Source organism: Lathamus discolor, chromosome 1 (genome assembly GCF_037157495.1).
Source record: "Lathamus discolor isolate bLatDis1 chromosome 1, bLatDis1.hap1, whole genome shotgun sequence".
In the NCBI taxonomy this organism is placed as follows: domain Eukaryota; kingdom Metazoa; phylum Chordata; class Aves; order Psittaciformes; family Psittacidae; genus Lathamus; species Lathamus discolor.
The window spans coordinates 152390261-152411934 of NC_088884.1; the positions used below are offsets into that span (position 1 = coordinate 152390261).

At 37.7% G+C, this 21674-nt stretch overlaps 1 protein-coding gene across 8 annotated transcripts in view; it reads right to left on the bottom strand.

The window, feature by feature from the left end:
• The window catches only part of EVC2 (EvC ciliary complex subunit 2), an 80271-nt gene that overhangs the window by 1519 nt on the left and 57078 nt on the right, over positions 1-21674 (bottom strand). For all 8 annotated transcript variants that reach the window (XM_065659562.1, XM_065659534.1, XM_065659526.1 and 5 more), the window contains 6 exons: positions 20514-20636; positions 11747-11974; positions 9359-9573; positions 7833-7920; positions 1348-1541; positions 375-476 (listed from right to left, as the gene is read on the bottom strand). In XM_065659562.1, the coding sequence (XP_065515634.1) occupies positions 375-476; positions 1348-1541; positions 7833-7920; positions 9359-9573; positions 11747-11974; positions 20514-20636 (950 nt within the window). The remainder of the gene's footprint in view (positions 1-374; positions 477-1347; positions 1542-7832; positions 7921-9358; positions 9574-11746; positions 11975-20513; positions 20637-21674) is intronic.

The following is a 21674-nucleotide window of genomic DNA, read 5'->3' on the forward strand; positions in this document are numbered from 1 at the left end:
AGCTAAAGAAAACAGAATTTCAACCGACAGAATTGTAATTTCCATTCCAATCCCAAATAATTCACATACTGTTTTATGAGATACAAAATTGCGTAAGGAAAGATAGCCTTATAATAAATAAGCATACAGAAGATAGGCAGTGCATATGAAAAATATGTGAGCTTTGTAGATATGTACAGAAAAAAAATGTTAGGCATTTACTATTACTGCTTATTATGTGCAAATATGTCCTAGGAAACAGAAACAGCAGAACAGTGACAGAAAATGTGTATTTATGAATTTATTTTCTGATTTCTAATAGATAAAAGAGAAACCTTGGAGACTAAATGAAGTATTAAAGAACCCATGTATGTTTATTCCTGTTTTCTCCTTACCTGTCTTTTCTCTTGTGTAGAGAAGGGAATTTTTCCAAACTTTTGTTTATCAGATCTTGCCTTAATTTGTTCTCCAGTGCTTGCCACAACTCTTGGTTCTTCCTGAAAGAGTAGCAAAGGAAAAAATTCCCAGCAGCAAATCTCCAAATAAACACACTTTCCTCCCCTTTCTGATTTTAGCTACCAAACCCAAGACAGTAATACCATGAGTACAGTCAGTAAGAGCATTCAAGTGTTTGCTTGCTGCCCTGCCACAAATCATTTAAATCAGCTAAGATCACACCTAAGGGCATGGTCCCAAGTACCCTTATCTGTTCCTTGACAACTCACGTTTGACAACTAGAGGGACCAATGCCACAACATCTGCTTTTCTCCCTTTCCCATGTCATGGCAAGGAGTTAGGAGAGAGCATCTGGGAGCACCTCCATGTTAGCTACACAGCTAATGGAGATACAAGTGAAGGGATAAAGGCTTTAGGAGATGAACCTCCTCTGTGAGTAGAGGGAAAACCAGTGGCCACTAGGGACTTCTATACTGAACTACAAAGGGGCAAGGTTGAAACTTTTATTATTAGAAAGAAGGACTTCCTTTATATCTTTAGGAGTTCTATACTCCTGAAATCAGGTGTGCTAGAATATTATAAAATGCTGGAAGGAAAATAATTCATAAACTCCAATTAAAGTAAAGAGAAAGAAAATGATCAGAACTAGATTTATACATCTGTAAAACAACCACTTAACTCCAAAACTTATAATACGTATTATCTTTTTGTCAAACATTTATTATAGTTTAAATATTTCATAACATAAGGTAGCATGTTCAAAGTATTTTTACCCCACAGAAATATTTCAAAAGGAAACTTACGCATCTGTGATTTTTAATATTGCTGTCAATCTGCTTGTCCAGCAAACATACACGCATGCAAAGCAATAATCTTTTCTTGCAACGGTCTACCAAAATATACCACGCTTACCTTTTCTTACAGCTGCCAGACTCGTCTGTGTTACTGTCACTTTCAGCAACACCATCTGAGTATTTACTGATGGAATCAAGGACAGAAAGAATCTCATTTTGGGAGCTGGAGGGCAGCAACAAATTCAGGACCCTGTGCAACATCCTCATTGGTACCCGTGTCAGTTTAGCCAAATAACCTGCCAGCCGAAGCTCCTAGAGGATAAGTGAATAGAAGACAGATAAATTTAGCATTGAAAATAAAAGAACTATTCATTACAGCAACAAAAAGTATTACTGAAAATCACATTAGTGGCAACAATTTTGGTACAAGGGGTCACAGTCCCATGGTCACTGTTTCTACCCATATATATTTTGATTGTCCATTTCATTCTGGATAAAGTAAATGTCAGTGTTAAAAAAACAGCTGATTTTAGTTCATGTGCTTAGGGCATATACTTGATGCCCTTCAGTCTGAAAAAAACACAATGCAACCATAACCTAGCATGTAAGGTTTAGTTAATTTATGGCTTGTACTATTATGAAGAAATGCTTTCAAGATAGTAATGAAGCTATATAGCATTCCCTGCTCTGCAAAATTTAGGGAGAAAAAATAGCCTCTGAAACCTAATGACAACATTTATATATTGCAAGGGCTGCGCACTTCATTGTGCAGCCTCTCTTAACACAAGATTCTGTGATAAACTCAGAGAACAGCTTGTAATAACACTTGTTAAGAGGCGAAGGAAAAATCTGGTTTTGTTTTGCTGTTTGGGGTTTATTTTTTTCCAAATGTCCTCTCTTTTTTTGCCCAAAGGTCAGTGTAGACCATATTAACATAGTGCTCAAATAAACTAAGTTCAAATCTAGTTGTTCCCTAGACAATCAACCAGCCCCATTCCCCCCTCCAAACACCAAAATCCTGTTGTTTTCTGCTCTGCTGTCAAAACTACTGTGTCTCCAGGGCTGTTTCTGCAGACACCTCATGTCTGTATAACAAATATGAAAAGTCTCCAATGTATTGAGAACTACATGGAAAGAAAAGAGTTCAGCAAAATAAAGCAAGTTAAATTCCTCAAAGGATGCCAGAAAAAAAGCTGTTGTAGTCTATTCAAACCATCCACACATCTCAGGTAGGTGAAATTAGGTAAGACGTGACAAATGTTCGAGATGACTCACGACAGCCGAGTCACCTCTGCTCCGTAGACTTTCCTATAAACTTGAAGAGGAGATGACTACAAAGCCCATGTCACATAAAAAACCTACACGGTCCCACCATGCTTGAAGACAGTCAATATCTTTGTCCACAATGGATTCAAAATGTCACAGTAAATATTTGAACTCTGCCTCTTGCTTTGCATGACCAGTTTCCAGAGTAGCAAATGTACCCATGAGATGCCTATATTAAATCACTCTTTTCTTTTGCAAGAAGGCATTTTACCAAAAGTATGTCCTGTAAAGGACAAATCTTTCTGCTAAATCCACATAAAAACAAACAAAGCAATCACTCCCAACACAGTCCTAACCCAAATTTTAATGGCTAAAAAATAAAAACCCGTAACTATTCTCCAAGCAGAGAACTCCTCTCTAAAAGGCAGGAAAAATATTTCCTGGGTTTTACAGTGTTCTTGTTGTAAGTTTTCCATGGAAACTACTGAGATACTAAAATGAACAAGACAAAATCCTAAGATTGAGGAGAAATTAGCAAATTAATGCAGTATCTAAGACATCCAATGTCTTCACCCTAAACAGGAACTAAAATTAGGTAAAAGAGATGTCTGTTCTGGCTTAGGGCAGGAAAGGGTTTGATTCTTCTCTGGAGAAGAATGTAAATAAGAGCTTTAATCTTAATACAGACACCTAATTTTAAATTCTATAGCTGTAGACAGACTGTGTTGTACTTTTAGTCTTTAAAAACTGTTCTTCTAGAAACTTACAAAAAACACATTAAGTGAGAATAAAAATTACACATCTCTGTGACCTATTCTGCCCTTTTTGGCTAAATGGTCTCAGGACCTATAAGGCAGTAATTTATACACAGATGATTTCAGTACTGCTTTCCTCTGTAATAGTTTCCTCTTTAAAACGTTTTCTCCACTCTGACCCTTACCTTTCCACATCAACAATGATTTGGGAACTGAAAGGGAATCCTTAATGCTTTTCTAACACAGCAGAATTCACAATTAAGTAATCCTGCCAGGTGCCACAATGCTGTCACCAGTACCAAAAGTGGCACAGGGGCCCACTGGCATCTAACATATGTATGGCCAAGGGAGCGCGGATGTGCGAACATGCGCCAGCAGGGAGCAGCACTTCCAGATTCTCACAGCTATTCAGACCAGCTTGCAAACTCGGAAGAAGTGAATGTGCATGCAAATACAGGAACAGTCAACCAGTCAGACCAAAAGCACTCCAGTATGGGGTGACTCTGATTCTTCAGGTATATTATATGGTCAAAATAAAACCAGGAAAGAATTGTAGTTTACACACAGCAGAATTACTTTTAAGTATATGGACTGCGCAATGTGAATTTCAACAATAGCAGTATCAGTGAACTCGATCTGCGCTGTGTTTCAAGCTTACTGTGCTGTTTCCACATGACACTTTGCCTGCATCATCTGCTGTCTCCAGAATGCAACTGGTGTACCTGGGACTGTATTATGAGTTTAATTAAAAGAAACTTCTCAGCCAGAGGCTTATGATCCTGAACTGAGTACCTATCAAGCAAATCTCTTATTGAGCTAGATCTGCCTTGATAAAGATAAGATGAAACATGAAATGCAGGAAAGCAAAAATTACCTGGTTTTCCAGACAGGGCTGCATGCACAGTTCTAAAAACTAGCCTAAAGAGGAAAGTCCTCTTAAAAGAAAGAATTGAGTGCAAGATACAGAGGTACAATAGCTATAGCTTCCTAATACTTGCCAATGTACTGTGTTCCATAATTCATATGAAAATGAGGGAGGAGGGAAGATTTAAAAATCGGTTCCCATATCACACACATAAGCACATCCAAAAGCAGGAACATCTAAGGAACCCTAAGCCTTAATAAGTTAGTCTTCTCTAAGCACATACTTCTTTACAGTTAAATTAAGAATATTGAGGTTTGAAATTATAGTTGGACTTTTACTTGCGGAGAACAGATGTTTTGTATATCTGCAGGGTAAATATGTATGTGTTTTATGGAATTTCAATAAATTATGTCCCAGAATATCTCTGGGCTACACTTTATGTGAATAAATATAAACACAAACCCCCCAATGGTATATATAATGATATCGAATGCATTTTTACACAAATTAATTATTTCTTCAGGGAATCTTATGAACAAAACACAAAGCAGTCCCCAAAGTATACACTGAACAGTGAGTGCAGTTTTTCAGCTGCAGTGAAGTGACAGTGATGCTTTTAAATCTCTGTCTTCAAGATACCAAAATTTATAATTATCAAGGGTCACTGTTTACCTGCTAGGGTGGTTAAGAGTGGATACTGTGAAAATTATGACATTTTTAGTTTATGTAGTCTGCAAAGCAATGATTTTAACCTCTCAATTTGCAGAATACATGCCATGCTGTTCAGAAGCTCTTTCACAATGCATCCATGCCCAAGAAACTTAACCATCACAGAACACAATTAAATTGCCATAGTCCAGGAGGAAATAGTCAGCAATCTGGTACACCACTTAGACATGCACATGTCTATGGGTCTAGATGGGATCCATCCAAGGGTACTGAGGAACCGGTGGAAGTGCTCCCTGAGCCACTTCCAATCATTTATCAGCAGTCCTGGCTGCTGGGGAGATCACAGTTGACTGGAGGTTAGCATTCATCTTAACATGGCACAAATCTTGAATTCATGCCTTTATGAGGGCAGTAGATGCTGAGGCTCTAGCAGAGACAACCAAGCTCAAGAGCAGCAGAAAAACATTTCACAATATCCTCTGCAAGATAAGAGCTCTTCTGCTGAGCATCTGGCTTGTTACATGCATCTTCTTCCAAAGCTTCTATGCCCAAGAGTATGGCAAGTATGAGATTAATGCAGTCTTTATGCTCTCTTTTAAGAGTTCCCACCTAGTGGCGACTGTTTTTGCTAGCCTCTGAAATTGCTGTACATGGTCTCTCCAATTAGTCCAAGATTGCAAGGCAATAGCAGATTTAAAAGTATTGAAATTAAACTATGACAATGGTCTCAGTAGTGCTAATATGGAGGAGTTGGTCTGTGCTGTTAAAGCCTTTATAATGGGCAGGGATGCAGCATATATTGTCAGATAAATATATAACGAACTAGGGAAAAAACCCCAAATCCCAACAAACAGTGTAAGAAGAATTCAAAAGACTACGGCCAACCAAGACCTTTGGTTTCAGCCCCAGTAGTACAGAGAAAGATCAGCAAAGCCCAAAGGACCTTTCAAAGCATTTTCAATTTTTCTATCTCCTATAATGCTTATTTTCCACAGATGTGGAGCGGAGTTTATTTTATCTAAGACTTAATTTCTATTTAGCATATTTGGCATGTACCTAAAGCACTGTATGTTTCAGCAAAATATTCACAAAAGGCTCCATAACTGTTTCACAAAAAAAAAAAAAAGGAGGAACACTGAACAGGCCAAAAGATCATCTTTCTCCGAGAAAAAAGTTCTGAAATCTTGAAGTATTAGACAAATGCAACTAAAAATGGGCAAAATAAAGGCTCTAATTTAATACTGCTTCTGAAAAGTGTTATAGCTGTCACTGCCCACACCACCATTCCAAAACTGAATGAATAATGAAAATAGTGGGTGGTCACTTTACACATTCAAAGAAGCATAAATGAATACACATAAAGTTTAAAGTTATAAAGAAATAAAGATTAAAACTCACCATCATATGAATATTTACATCATAAATACCATATAACCTTATCAAGGTTATGATAAATATCATATCACCTTATCAAAGGCCTGCAGCAGAAATTTTTAGAAGTGTCAGCAGGATGCGGTGAAATCCCAATAAAATATTAGGAGCTTTATGCACAGTAGGTCATTGGGGGCAGAAAACAGTGGGAAGGAACTTAAGGCTGGAACAGAATTCAGCAGCTCCTGAGAGCCATATCTGCTTACAATATCCCAAACTGTCAAGGCTGACAAGATAGCAAGCCAGTTTGAAAAGACACAAACAGCTGCAACAGGAGGTGGGGGGAAATCAAAGAGGAAAATAATAATACTAATAATACTAAAAACACACGCACCCTGCCTCCAAACTCTACAGCAATACATAGCTTGGATTTAAAACTGGAAGGCTGGTAACGCTGGTCATGACCTCTTCAGCAAACACCTCCAACTGTAACACTGCAAGACACACCAGAATGTGCTTTTGATGTTTCTATTATTATGCCCAGAGGATAGGATGCTCTGGAAAGCGTTAAGACAAAGTCTGAATTCCCACTCTGTCTGATTCAACTGTTCAGCACAGAATGAGATCTTCTATTCCGGGACAGAGCCCTAGCCATAAGGCTGCCAGATATTCAAAGGTAAGGAAGGACTCATAAAAGGACTCTACTCTGAATGGAGCCTGAGTGTCCCCATGAGAGACAGAGACTGAAGGGATTATCACCCCCCAGCGAACTTTAAGAGCCTGTGATGCTAATTCCTTACCTAAATCAGAGTATGGGTCTGAAAACATGTGCTACCTTCCAGGTGAATATCCTAACACAGAAAAAATATACAGGAGTCTCACTCCAACTCTTCATGAACAGACATTTAAATCGGGAGATGACGGAGTTCACAAAATTGAGCAGAAACAAGCTAAAGCACAGGAAAAGCTGAAAGACCCTTAGTCTAAGTGATTCCTCCCTTGGCTTGCTGACCTCTGAAGCTCTGAATTTATGATTCATGTGATGCAACCACACTTGCTCCTGAGAGGAAAGATGCTTGGATGTAAAAAGCTCCAATGCTGGGTCTCTTTTCTGACACCAGCTACGTATCTCAGCCAAGGCCTGCAGATAACACTTGAGGACAGCAGTGATTCATTTTTAATGCCTTTTGTGACTGACAGGCAGCCAATACCTGAAGAGGTGACACTCTTCTAAAAAACGCTATGAGTAACGATACTAGAAAACTTAACTAGCAGTCCTTCTCTCTTTTAGTTCTGTAACACAATCAATGCAACCATTCCTGATTAAAACCTAACCAAATCCTTTGTCCTGTTACATGAAAATCAGGCTGTAAATCTACCTGTAAACCAGAAACTCAGGCAGTTTGGTTCTCCACAGAATGAAATGCAACAGGAGAACACCCTGAAATGATTTTTGAGCGAATAAAAAGAAATATAACTCAGTAAAATTGAAATCACCAAAAGCAGGTGAGAATTAAGTGAATCATGATACAGACAGCTAACAGCAGAAACCGGTAGCCACTATTAGCTGATAGTTACTCCAAATACAGTTGTAACACTTCCCAGAAAAGAAGAAAAGCTTATTTCCAGATACAGCCTTAATTTAAACTTGGCAGCTTTGCTCAATTTCATGCTTACCTGACTATAAAGTGCCAATAATGCATCCATTTCTATATTTTCCAGGAGATCTTCAAGCGCCACACAATTCCATTGCTCATCTCTCAAGCTGAAGTGAAAGACAGAATTAATATTGAAGTCTTCCCAGGTGCAACAACTGTATTACAAAAAACAATTTCTGAAAGTCATCCATTCAGGAAGCATGACTTCCTGTCAGCAAAGCTGGGTGAGCAGCATAACTTCTAAAATAAACCAACTTCTCTTCCCTTCTTCCCTGAACCACCAAACAAACATGACAGCAGAATCTAAGGCTATGCTCTTGCACGCAATTCATATCCAGAATTGCTCGAATGTGACAAGATTCAACCTGTCCCCATCTTCTTTAAATTTCATCACCACAGTTTATGGCAAGCTGTGGATCTTTTTATTGCTGGAATATAATAGTAAACAGCTAATTCCCTCACTAGTGGTGTTTTCTTTTGTTTCTGGACTGAACCATGAAGCCATCCTTGTGTCACTTGGTAAAAGTACAAAACTTGTTTCTTCCATTAAGTTTTCAGGTAAACAGTAAAGGCTAGTTGCTGTTTCTTGGAAGGCATCACTAAGCAATCTCTACAGTAGCATCCACAAACCAGTAACCTATTTGTTCTTCTACTGACTCTTCACTTCTGCATGATAAGAGTTATTAATCTACACTGAGTGGAGCTCCAGCACGTTCAGAATTGAAACAGACTTAAGAGTGCTGTAACTCCACCCAAAGCCTCCCAAAGCCATTTTAAAGATATCAATTGTTTCACAGAAATTCCTCTTTGTAGTGGAAAACATCCTCTCAGGATCATACATGTATCTTGAAATGTGGTAGGCTTTTAATACTGTACAATACACATAGAAATGTAATACCTAACTCCTGTGACCCTACTGAAGGTAATACAATACTTTGCAATTTTGCACATTACCACCCATTTTTGTTAGGCAACCTTCATGACCAGACAGATATTTCTATATCTGACCTTTTTTCTGGTCACTGATACCTTTACATAAAAATTGGCTAGGGAAAAGTGAAATTGAGCCTGTCTCTAAAGAAGCGTTTATATATCCTATCAAAAATGACTGTGTGACATGGAATTCAGTCTACAGTGTGACAGTTGAGATGGAAATTTAATTTAAATCATCTCAGTTACTTCCCCTGACCCCTGCAGATCAGGTTGCATTGAAGTCCCTGCCTATCTTCTTTGGAGTCAAAGGAAGAGGATTGAAATTCTTTTCCTTCTTGCTGCTAATGAGTATTATTTTTCCACTACCTCCATCAAGAAATGGTGATTGCCATGCAGCACAGCATAATCTACACACAACTAGGTTATTATTATTTCATGTTTCTTATTTCAATATTCCCAAGATTCCTCAGTTATGCTCTGGGCTACATCACAAAAATGCACTGTTCAAACACATGCATAGTCCCTCCTCAACAGCAGAACATTTAGCCTGCTGTTTGTAGTATCTTATGGTTTATAAGGACTGCTTCTAGAACCTGAGACCAAAGCACTTACCTTTGCTGATGCAGATTTATAAATTGCCCACATTTATTCATAGCCTGTCTTAGCAGAACTGTCACCTGTCTGTCTGCATTTGTTTCCACAGCTTCACTTGAAAGTCCCAACCCATCCAGAGTCCACCTCTGTCTACTCATTAGATGGTGCTGCTGCTGAGCTGACTCCTTATGCAACATCTCATACTCCAGCTTCCTGTCAAGTTCTTCAATCTCCTATAGGTTGAAAAGACGTAAGGATAAAAATTCATAATTTAACTTGGAAGAGTGAATTTCATTTGGAGACAAGAAAAAAGATGGTATCAATATTTCTGATATTAGTTTATTCATTTCTCATTCTACCCAGCCACTTGCAGTCGTTACACTTTCAAATTCATTGAATGGCTTCAGCAAACATGACTTGCAGACCAGGAATATCAGAACAATGCCAAAAGATACAAGTCAATTTTCACTGTGTTAAAGGTCAGTGTCCTCTGAAACCTTCCACTGTAGAGGACATCTATAAAGTACACTACCAGCATGGCTCAGATTCAAACAAAAGAATGGCACCATTAGAATTCATCTATAAGCTGCATAAAGCCCCTGAAAAGAGCTTGAGAAACTCAGTCTGAGGTAAATCTAAAGCAGAGTTATACTGAATAAACAGCTAATATCAGTGAGTTTTATGTGAAAAAACAGTAATTCACATTTAGTGTGATAAAATTAGGGTTAAAATACTATGCTCTTTGGGTTAAACCCCAAAGTCTTAAGTGAACTTCATCCCTCATGACGAAGATCTTTCTTTGGTCAAATTAGACATCAGAAGGGAAGTTTCATAGTCCAGTTTTCCAACATCATTGTTGTCTAACCTGAACCTTTAAGTTTCTTAGTATCTCAATGCCTTATTTCTCAACCTGTATCTTGGACAAAATGCTGAATTTTGATCTATTCCTCCATCCCATCAGCTCTATTCAGACTACAGATTCACTGGAGCACAGCATCTTTAAGTAAGTGTCTGCTTCCTGGTCAGCAAGCTTTGACATTAGTGCAACACCAAAATTGGTTATTAAATGTTATCTCTAAGGGGATGAAGCAAACTCACATACAGCCACATGTGTTTGTTTCACTGACTGGCAAAACTATCACTGATGTTGTCAGCATTAGAGCATCCTCTGTAATCTGATGCATTTGTTTTAAAGCAACAGATGTTAAAATTTGCCAGCTAGTTGGACAAAGGAGTTAGACAAAACCACATCAAGTGAAAGAGGTTTCATTGCCCTTGCAATCTAAGCCTAACAGGTTCTTTAAACAATGTCTAAAATATTTTTCCTCCAGAACAGGTCTTAAATCAGTTCATGCACACTGGATAAAAATTCCAGTGTTAGCTACTCCAGGTCTCTCTTCAATCCCTCCTTCAATTCTTTTTCTTCATCTGTCCAAGGACAGACAACTTAAAAGCAACCTCTTCCAAGAGCCCACTTACAGTTACTGCATAAAAGGCAATAACTTCAGATTATTTTTTTAATACTCTGTCTACATAGAATTTTACTATTTTCTACAGATTTTACACAAATTTAAGCAAAGCTGGAATCATATAAGCATTCTAACTGCCATGCAAAGAGAAACGCTGTAGAGATGAAAGCATTAAAATTTAACCAGGAGTTTTCACAGCAATAGCTATCTAATGATGCCCTCTAGCAAAGAGGTTTTGCTCTTAAAAACCCATTTTGTCGGTTCTACTCCAGTGCTCTCGCAAGCCTCACTTGGATGACTGCAAACAGCAGATGTAAAAAAAAATGATAAATCCTTATGAATACAAAGCACTGAATTATTAAAAAAAGTTCAGAAAACTGGCACATACCAAGTATGTAATAAATACAATGAAGGAAGGAGGCCTTTCCAAAGTTTCTGCTATTTAAACGGTGTAAGTGTGCTTGGAGGGAGGCAGAGACAGGTAGGAGGCTGTATATATCATCTTTAAAAGCTCAATGACTTAAGCATATCATATGGTTATGGATTTTACCGTAAGGATAGCAGTATAATATGGTCAACTTTGTAACAAAGTCATGACAATTTACACACTATCCCAGTCATGACTCACAATCACTTCCCAGTTATCTTTCTTGCAATCAATAAGTCGCTAATAATAATTAGCCATCAAAATACACTGTAGAACTCTGGATGCAATTATAATAAAAATAAATCATAATGATATACAGTCTTTCCTGGCTCTACTACTGTTCTTCTCTTTATTCCTTTAACTGAGTGCATTAAAGCACATAATCACAGAAATTAAATACTGGACAATCAGGAGCTGAAATCAGCACAGCTAAATCAAAGTCAACTAAGCTACTGTAATAGTTGCTGTCCCCTAAGAGGAATTTTTCCTTTTCATTACTTCATTACTTACAGGGTTGTGTGCTTCTAAAATCTGAATACATTCCAGTTTTGACAGGGCTTTTGACGTGCTCAGTTGTTCAAAGAGCAAAGCTTGCACACTTATGATAGCAGTATACAGCTCCAACATTTTGGATTTTTTAACAGTCTTCTGAAAGGCTAAAGCAGCTATATACTCTCCGAGTTTACTTTCCAGATCGCGCAGCTGACACTCTTTCTCAAGCAGCAACTGATGCTTAACCTAAAAAACACCAAAGCACAAAAGATAACAAGATTAACAGAAAAACTCATGAAAACCTCATCATGCATGCCCATGGTTTTATTACTCTGTAATTAACAAGCAAGTTAAAGCATTGAAGAAATAAATTCTGTTATCTTACAATATAATACATTGTTTTAGAAAGTGCTTTTGACAATAAATCCCAAGATTTTACTGTGTTTAAGTGATCAAAAAAATATTACAGTATGGTCAGATATTTCAAAGAGATCAGGCTTTGTTTTAGCATAGTCACAACTTTAATATTAAACACAAACCTAAAATAGAGGGTCTATATAATTTTTAATATAAGTAAAAATTAAAAATACAAATAAACCTATGCTTACCTATGTTGTTGGTTAAACAGGAGATAAAATACATCCCTGTTTTAGCAAAAATACAAAATGTATAGAAAAACTGTCATTACTATCAAATTGCTAATAAATACTGACCAATGAAATTCAACCTACTATTCTTTAAACAAATAACCAAAAACCTTCTTATGTAAAACAAAGTTAAACTGTAAATCAAAAGTAATGAATTTCAAACGAGATTAAAACTGGATTGAATGGACATCAAACAGGATTAAATCAACATGATTTAACTCTATGTTGCTGCCACACATCTGATGGAACATCCACAGAAACTATCCAAGGGTGAAAGGCAAATACAGCATGTGCAAGCACACGCTCAAATGCAATGTGATTGCTGAGCTTTCGATGCTATAGTCAGTGATATTGCCACTGTAACCATTTTTCTGCAGCACACTGTGGACTGCACCCACCTGCAATTACCCTCTTTTACATGCTTCCATTTAAGCTTGTCATTTTAAGTCAAGGCCAAGGAAAAGGTACTTATCTGCATGCTTTGTATCCTACAAAATGTGTTTCCAGTGTCATATAGGTATGGATGTCTAAGTTAGACACTGATGGCCATGCTGCATATCTAACACTTGGGTAGCTGAATCCTCAAAGACAGGAAATAATTATCAGTTTAATTTTATTCTCTTTCCCTTTATTATCCACATGGCCCCAGAAGTCAGACTGTGAGAGAGAGAAGACACAGAAAGTACATCCAACCACTGGCACAAGTTGCCCAGAGAAGCTGTGGCTGCCTCATAGCTGGAAGTGTTCAAGGCCAAGTTGGATGGTGCTTTAAGCAACCTGGTCTAGTGTAGAGTGTTCCTGACCACGGCAGGGGGTTGGAACTGAATGAACTTTGAAGTTCCTTCCAACGCAAGCCATTTTATGATTCTAAGAGAGCTCCAACTCCACTATTTGGTGTTGGTATCAACTACAGCTTTTCACAGTGGACTTAGAATAAAGTTAAGCAAAGAAACAGCCATCTATACAATGCTTGGTATCAGAGTGCACGGTTTTTCCTCACTACCTCTAAATTCTCTTTTCGTCCTGATAAATCTAATCTGATAGGTTTCACAGCATACAGGAAAAAAAATAAAAATTCTCATAAATCAGCATTATCCAGTATTATGTTTGTTAACAGCAGTGCTCAAGCAACAAGTTTACTATCACTGTGGCATCTGAGCGCAGATATTCACATTTGCATTCTATGGAAAAGTATTTATCTCATGAAGTTTGGGTCCTGTCTTAAAGAAAAGGCAGAGGTCTGTTCTTTAAACACAGAACATCTGTATTTAATTGAGATACCTACACAGTTAATACCTTAGCATGGCAGGCATCCCCTGGTATACCTTTGTACATGCAGAATTCACCTGTCTACGGTTTTGCAAGTCAACAAAATAAGAACAATAAAGACCTGCAAGCATGAACTAAAACACTGTAACAGGTCAACCGGAGTCTTTATATATTGTATCTTCCCATTGCCACAAGACCTGATTTTGCCCCTCAGAGTACCTCTGCACAAATAGAGACAGTATGTACTCTCAAAACATTAAAACCTCATTAGCTTTCTGTTTGTGCTAATCAAAATTACACATTATTGACTCCATTAATGATGAACCTTAAAGGAGCATTTAAGGAGACTTCCACCAAGTTTTTAGACCCATAAGATGATAAATATGTAAGATGATGTGCATGAATTTTCTCTGGAAATTTTGGTAAGTGACCTGCTAAAAGCGATTACATATCATACAAATTCTATTACCCGGTAGATAGAGCTAAATTTAAAATGTGATTTGGAACCAAATAAACTTGTGATAGTCTCATGCCCATGCAATATTCCCCAAAGTCTCTATTATATCACCTGGAATGTCCTTGAACACAATGGATGAAAGGTAACCTTCCGGAAATATTTCCCCCTAATGTGAATTAAGCCAGTTGCAAGACAAGAGTAAGAAATCATCATACAGACACAAAGTGGAGGCAAGATTAATTTTCTTGATATTTTTAACAAACCTCCATCATAAAAGACAGTCACTCTCTTTCAACATTACTGTTGACCTAACAAATTGATCTTGAATAATGCAGGTGTGTGACACTGAATAATAAGTACACATAAGCATAAACATCTGGGATTTTTGAGTTAAGAGGAGAATTTAACCTGGGAATTCTATTCGAAATGCAGTAACCAAAATCCTGAACACTAAGCTGTTATTTTTGAACATGCTAGGCAGTGAGTGAAGAGCAGAAGAGATGGCCAAAAGTGGGAGTTCCTGGGAAAAGAGCAGAGATGCCTTCCAGTACTTGTTCAAAAAGAACCCAGAAATACCTATTGCTTGTTTCTATGTTTCAGTTCTCAGTAGGAAAAAAGTCAATAACAAATGATTATGACCATGATATTTTTATACATATCTTCTACATTCTTTGCAGGTAGGCAAGAAACCTATTAAAGAGAATTTGGGGCCTTTTGTTTTCCTAAAAACATAACTTGTTTTTTAGCAAAAAGTAAGTAACTTTAGCATCTCCCATTTAAACTTCCACTTCAGTAGTTGAGAGGCATTCAAAGATGTAGGCTGTACTCTCGCAGCACTGACAGGAAATCAAAGATGGAAACTTCTGCAGAACATCTTACAAGTCATGACTTTGATATAGATTGCACCAGACAGCCAAGCACCCCCAACTCAGGGTTTTTTTGTGGAGTTAGTTTGGCAGTTTGTTCTGGTTTATGGTCCACTGTGATGTGTCCCTGCCCATGGCAGGAGGGAGGGAACTTGATAATCTTAAGGTCCCTTCCAACCCTAACTATTCTATGATTCTATGATTTTCAAAATCCAAAGTATTACTTCAACATATTCTTATAAACCAGTGATGTAAGACTAAGACCTAGAACTAAGCCTATTCCACACCTCAGAGCCAAGGCAAATATTTAAAACAAAAAAAAAGTAATTAAAAAAAATACATCTTTCTTCAGAAAAAATCTTTCTTCAAAAGCCCGTGCACAAATAAGATTATTTTTGTTCTGAAAGGCACATTGAATTAATTGTTATACTACTGATCGCTGTGACACAAGAAAATGTTCTCAAAAGCAACTGTCAATTTTCAGAGCTGTATTGTCAGACTGTTCAATTTTTTAAGGTCTCAGTTGTGAAGTTTCCATTTACTTGCCTCCATCCCTCTTTTCACCAGTGAAAGTTGTTCCACTCTTAGGTGATTCTTAAAGACAGTACCAGGAGAAACTGCTTCTAAAGGAAGGCAAGGAATTTATATCTGATTCAGCCATTCACTCAATACTTAGCTGACAACAGTTGCTAGTCTAGTAAGATGCTCAGGGAGATTCATCACTACAGCAGACATCACTTTAAGGGGCAATATATGTTAGAAATGAACCAGGTTGGACAACTAATGCCATAAGCCACCTTTCAAAACTTTGGCAATGTTGAGTTCTGATCTGACTTAAAAGCAGGAAAATGAAGATGGATGAGAACAACTAATTTTTTGCTGCAAGAGACTAAATGATTTATATTATGATTTTTATCACAATAGCATCTATTCAAGGAAATTCAAGCAGACCTACCTCACTAGAAGTTTCCAAAAAGACTAATGCTTTAGAGTCTATGTGATGCTCACTATTCAATGTATTATGGCAGCCTCTTAACTAATAAGAATATTGCAACACTACCAGCTTGAATGAGTTGTGACAACATGCACACACAAAGAGCTCGTCTTTATTTTCTTTCAACTTTTATTTATATGTCTAAGATACTGGCTACTAAAATACACACATTTTTACAAGATCTCAAAAAAGGGGAAAATACATGCTTGAGGTATGATTTGTTTTATAAGACAGAAAATTAGTAAGTAATATCTGAAGGCTGCCTTTGTGGTTTAGGAACAGGAAGTGCTCCAAACCTCTAAAAATGTGGAAAATTACACAGAAATGTTTTGACAGGTGTGTGCACACAACTAAATTTAAAGTTCAGCTTCAGTTTAAGCTACTTCACAGGAGGCTCAGTTTCAGACACAAGGATTTTAAATGAATTATACATATTTGAAATCTGGGGATAGATGAATGAATAATGAATACATGAATGAGTAAATGAGTGATCACCTTTAGCGTAAGTTTGAACCCATTAAAATGAATAATGAATAAAGATGGTAATGCAGTATGACAACTCAAGTTCACTTATAAGGAGACACAAAATGTGTATTATAATTGCATCTAAATTAAAAGGCAAGAGACACCACTGATGAAAGAAACACTTATACTTTTGTCAACCACTTAAATAACAGGGATTTTATATATGTTCAGTATATTCCATGAATCATAAGATTTATGGTCCAAACTGTGAAACTAGAGGCTATTTGCATATTACTATGTATGAAGCAATGGGTTAAGCATGCCCAATGTCCTGGGTTGAGCAGCAGCAGTCATTTTTCTCCTTCTTAGGAGCTAGTGCAGTGCTGTGTTTTGATCTTTTGGCCTGGGAACAGTGCTGATAACGCCGATGTTTTTAGTTGCTGCTCAAATGTTTGGCCTGGCCAAGGACTTTCTGAGCCTCATGCTCTGCCAGGGAGGAGGGGAGGCCGGGAGGAAGCAGAGACAGGACACCTGACCCAAACTGACCAAAGAGGTATTCCATACCACAGCACGTCATGCCCAGGAGGTAACGGGGAGTTACCCCGGAAGGGAAGGGTTCACTGCAGGGTTGGACGAGGTATCAGTCGGTGCTCGGCTGGGGGGAGTGGGGCGAGTTATTGAGTTATTGGTCGGCTGGTGTTGAGGTGTTGTATTTTTTCCTCTTGTTATTTCCTTTATCATTATTATTATTGGTGGTAGCAGCAGTGATTTGTGTTATACCTTGGTTACTAAACTGTTCTTATCTCAACCCGTGGGAGTTGCATTCTTTTCGATTCTCCTCTCTGTCCCTCCAGGAGCAGGGGGAGGGCAAGAAGGGGTGTAAGTGAGTGAACCAGGTTTGTGGTTGGGTTTAAACCACAACACCCAAATACAAGGGATTTGAAGAAAGGCTCAGACAGTTGGGATTGTTCAGCCTGCAGAAGAGAAGGCTCCAGGGCATCCTTACTGAAGCCTTTCAGTACATAAAGCGGGCTTATAAGAAAAACAGAGTCAAACTTTTTTGTTGCGACAAGACAAGGCGTAACGGTTTTAAACAGAAAGAGGATATAAGGAAGACATTAGTTTATAAGGACGTTGGAGCACTGGAACAGGTTTCCTAGAGAGGTGGCAGATGACGCATCCCTGGAAACATTCAAAGGCAGGTTGGACAGGGCTCTGAACAACTTGATCTGATGATGTCCCTGCTCATTGCAGGGGGGGTTGGACCAGACAACCTTTAAAGGTCCCTTCCAACCCGAAGTATTCTATGATCCTGTGGGAATGATGTTCAGCTTTTTCATTCAGCATCTATGCAACATTATACAGTAAAGTAACTGCTTCTAACCAAATAAAATGTTGCATTATTCAACTGGTACTAGTATCCCTAGTCACCCAAGTTTCTTCTGTCTCTTGTCAGCTTTGAAATCACAGCTCTGCAAACAGAAATACATTTGTGAAAACCAAAGCTTGCAAGTAGATCTGACTTCAGTGTGACACAGAAAGCAATTTCAGTAGAAGCTGGATCAAATATTGATTACAAACTAAATTACAAACTAGTTATAAACTAATATCCCCTGGCCATTCTTGAAGCCTTTTATTATACCAGAGGACTGCAGTACACTGATTGATATACTATTCGACATATAGTGTCAGACCACTTTGGTGGTAGTGATTCCTCTTTCATAGGTCTGAACATTTGCTGCTGATTCCACCTGAAACATCCAAACTACACAAAAAAATTGCCAGTGCTGTAAACACACTATGATTAGTCCATTGCTTTAAAACACTGACTTTTAATTTCCATATTTAGTTCAGACTAATTGCTAAATAGTGCTGTCACAGTCCTGTATACTACAAATAAAGGGAATAATCGGAAAATATACTTGTTTACCTGCAACCTTAAGTCATTTCTCAAGCAAATATTATTATTGGGTTTTATAAGCCCAGCAGGGAAAATAGACTAAAGAATGAGGCGTTGAGGGTTGGAACTAGATGAACTTTAAGGTCCCTTCCAACCCAAACCATTCCAGGATTCTGTGATTCCATGAATGTCAGTATTTTTATCATTCTGCTTCTTCTGACGTAAGTTAACTGCTATTTCAGAAAGGAAGAGCTACTTCCTCACGCATAACCAGAATCATAGAATCATAGAATAGTTAGGGTTGGAAAGGACCTCAAGATCATCTAGTTCCAACCCCCCCTGCCATGATCAGGGACACCCCACACTTAACCATGTCACCCAAGGCTCTGTGCAACCTGGCCTTGAACACCGCCAGGAAAGGAGCATTCACAACTTCCCTGGGCAACCCATTCCAGTGCCTAGCCACCCTCACAGTAAAGAACTTCCTCCTTATAGCCGATCTAAACTTCCCCTATTTAAGTTTTAACCAGTTACCCCTTGTCCTATCACTAAATAACACAACTCAAACCAGCTATGAAACACAAAAGAAGTAGATAATGTCTGGTTTTGAAGATGAGGTCAATGATTCTCTCAGATGCTCCAAGACAAGGCATCAAACTTCCTGCCATGGCCTCCCAGCTCATCACCTCCTATGAACTGTTCTCTGCTGTGCCTGTTTTACCGTGTCACAAAACACATACTGCTGCTGCTTTCATAAGCATTAGCTGGAAACCATTTTACAGCCATCCTGTAGAGAGATAGAACTCATGACACTGTATGAAGTCCGCAGCAGTGAAAGCAGGCAAAATATAGCAGAGCTGTACTGCTCCTTTGTTCTTCTTCCCTGCCTGAACTGGCTGTGCAACTTCAGATGGTTAATTTTGAGGAAGACAATAGAAGTGTTCATATTAAAGCAAAATTTAGAAGTGTTAAGATTCTAAATCAGGAATGAGGTAAGAAACTCTAACAGCAAAAGAAATAAGCTCTGCTTCTGTGATCAACATGAGGTTAATTGCAATACTTCTCTGTCCTAACTATATAGTGTGAACTAATGATTTTCCTTAATAGTTTAGATTCCTTACTTGGAAAAGCACAAAGCATCTGGCTTTTTGTAACTAATATGCAGCTATACAATGCAAACAACAGGTATGTCCTGCAGTACATATAAAACTGAAACAATGAGGCTTAGAGAAGCTAACTTGTCAATTTTAAAACGCAATTGTAACAAAAATGTAAGGCAATATTCATACCAAATATGAATTCAGTACTTCTTGGAACAAAATTTAAAAAAATCTAAATTTTGGAGGTTAGGGCATAAAAAGCATAGGAAAGAGGTGTAAAACCAGATTTTTGTCCAATTTGACACTAAAATTGATACTGCAATCATTTGTGAAACTACTTTTTATCTACCAGTGTCACCTGCTTATCCTGCATAGTTCTTATAGCTCTGCACCACCTATGTCTAACACAGTTAGAATTGCAACATTCCCCCAATATACAAAAGTAGTATTACCCATATTTTACAAGTGGAAAAGAGAAGGAGAGAAAGGTTAAAGAACACAAACAAGACCTCATGGAACATCTGCTGGCAGAGAAGGAATAATATTCCAAAATTCCATATTGGCATTGGCCCCACTCATACCTTAAGGATTAACCATATACTGGGGCTAGTGAGCCTTTTAAAAGACAGATACCCACCAGAATCAAGCTCTCTTTCAATAAGCTCTCTACAAACAAACTCAGCCCCTACACAAGAAGTCTTTGATCTAAGAACCCTTTTCAGGCTTTTCAGTAGCATTAGGAGACATTAAAGAACTAAATCTTGCTCAACGAAGTATGCAGTGAAGCACCTTCCATGTTTTCAAAGCCTAACTAGGAAAGCCACAGGATCTCCGGGAATTATGCAACCATGCATGTGCCAAGTCCCAGAACCACAGGGAAAAAAATGTTGACACATGAAATCAGTTCTATAACAAAGGTGGAAAAGTTAAAACAAAGTCAAATCTCTTAAACTTGAAATACAACACCTTTAAAAAAGCAGGCAAGAGCAGAGGAATGCATCATGCCACCACATCTTATGCCTTTTCATCTGGTTCTTATTCACACTGATAGAAAGCTGACAGTCATTAATTACTGGAGATCACTTACCTTACTCAAACTTTCATCTTTCACAGAGTCTTCATAAATGAGAATTTTGTCCTGTAAAGACTTCTTTAAAATATCCATCTTATTTCTATTCCTGGATCCATTTTTTTTCACTTTAGAATGCGGCTGTAAGCAGATGAGTACGAAATGCTTTATTTGTAAGAAGTATATGAGGATGCTAACATTATTACTTGCTATTATTGACAGATCCATCTATTAATGACACACATGGCAAGGATGACATTCACTGAGAAAATACGTTTGAAATGAAGTTGCTGCCCTGTTCATTCAGAAGACTCCTTTCAGACATTCAAAGTTGCTAATTTCCTTTTCTAATTTCTTTCAAAGTAAAATTATATATTCATCCTTTCCATGAAATCTGCTAGCATATAGATTTGATTTTAACAAGCTTTAGCAGTGATAATAAGAGCTTTTAACTGAAACAGTCTCCTCAGCATGGTTAAAATGAACAAAGAATATTAATTTAAGAACTACATTGTTTTTCAAGACACAGTATATGAATCACAACTGAACCATGATAGTATTAAGGGGCACCACTCCATGTAATCAAATTATTCTTGACCTTTATATTTCTTTACGAGAATATCAACTAAGTATAACGTACTCTTGGGGAAATGATAACATCTGTTCAACTATAAGGCTTTACAAAGTCATCTCCTTTCTTTAGTACTTTAGAAATTATTAAGGTCTTGAAGTAGGCTAATTCCTACTATAATTAACCCAAGTTAGCTTACATGTTTAGAAAACATAACTGAACCAAATCAAAGCAAGGGAATGTCCTCCTTTTTATGATGTTATCAGACACAATTCATACAGGAAACACTTCCCCCCTCCTCCTATTTCAAGAATTGAAAATAATTTATGATTTTAGGTTTTACATTTTACTGAAGGAATTAAACATCCCTCACAGAGTTATTTAAAAAAAGGCTAGATTTTATAGACAGATTCCTTTTTGGGAATGTCTTTCCAACTCTGAGTACGCCTCATATTCTACATATTTAGATTTGAAATAAACAAACATAAAGAACAACAAAAAAAACCCACCTCAAGCCACAGAATCCAACCCATTGTATATGCCCAGCTCTTTTGGAAAGAAAAAGTGGAAATGAAGCCCAAATTCTTGCTAAGCAAGTCCAGCTAATT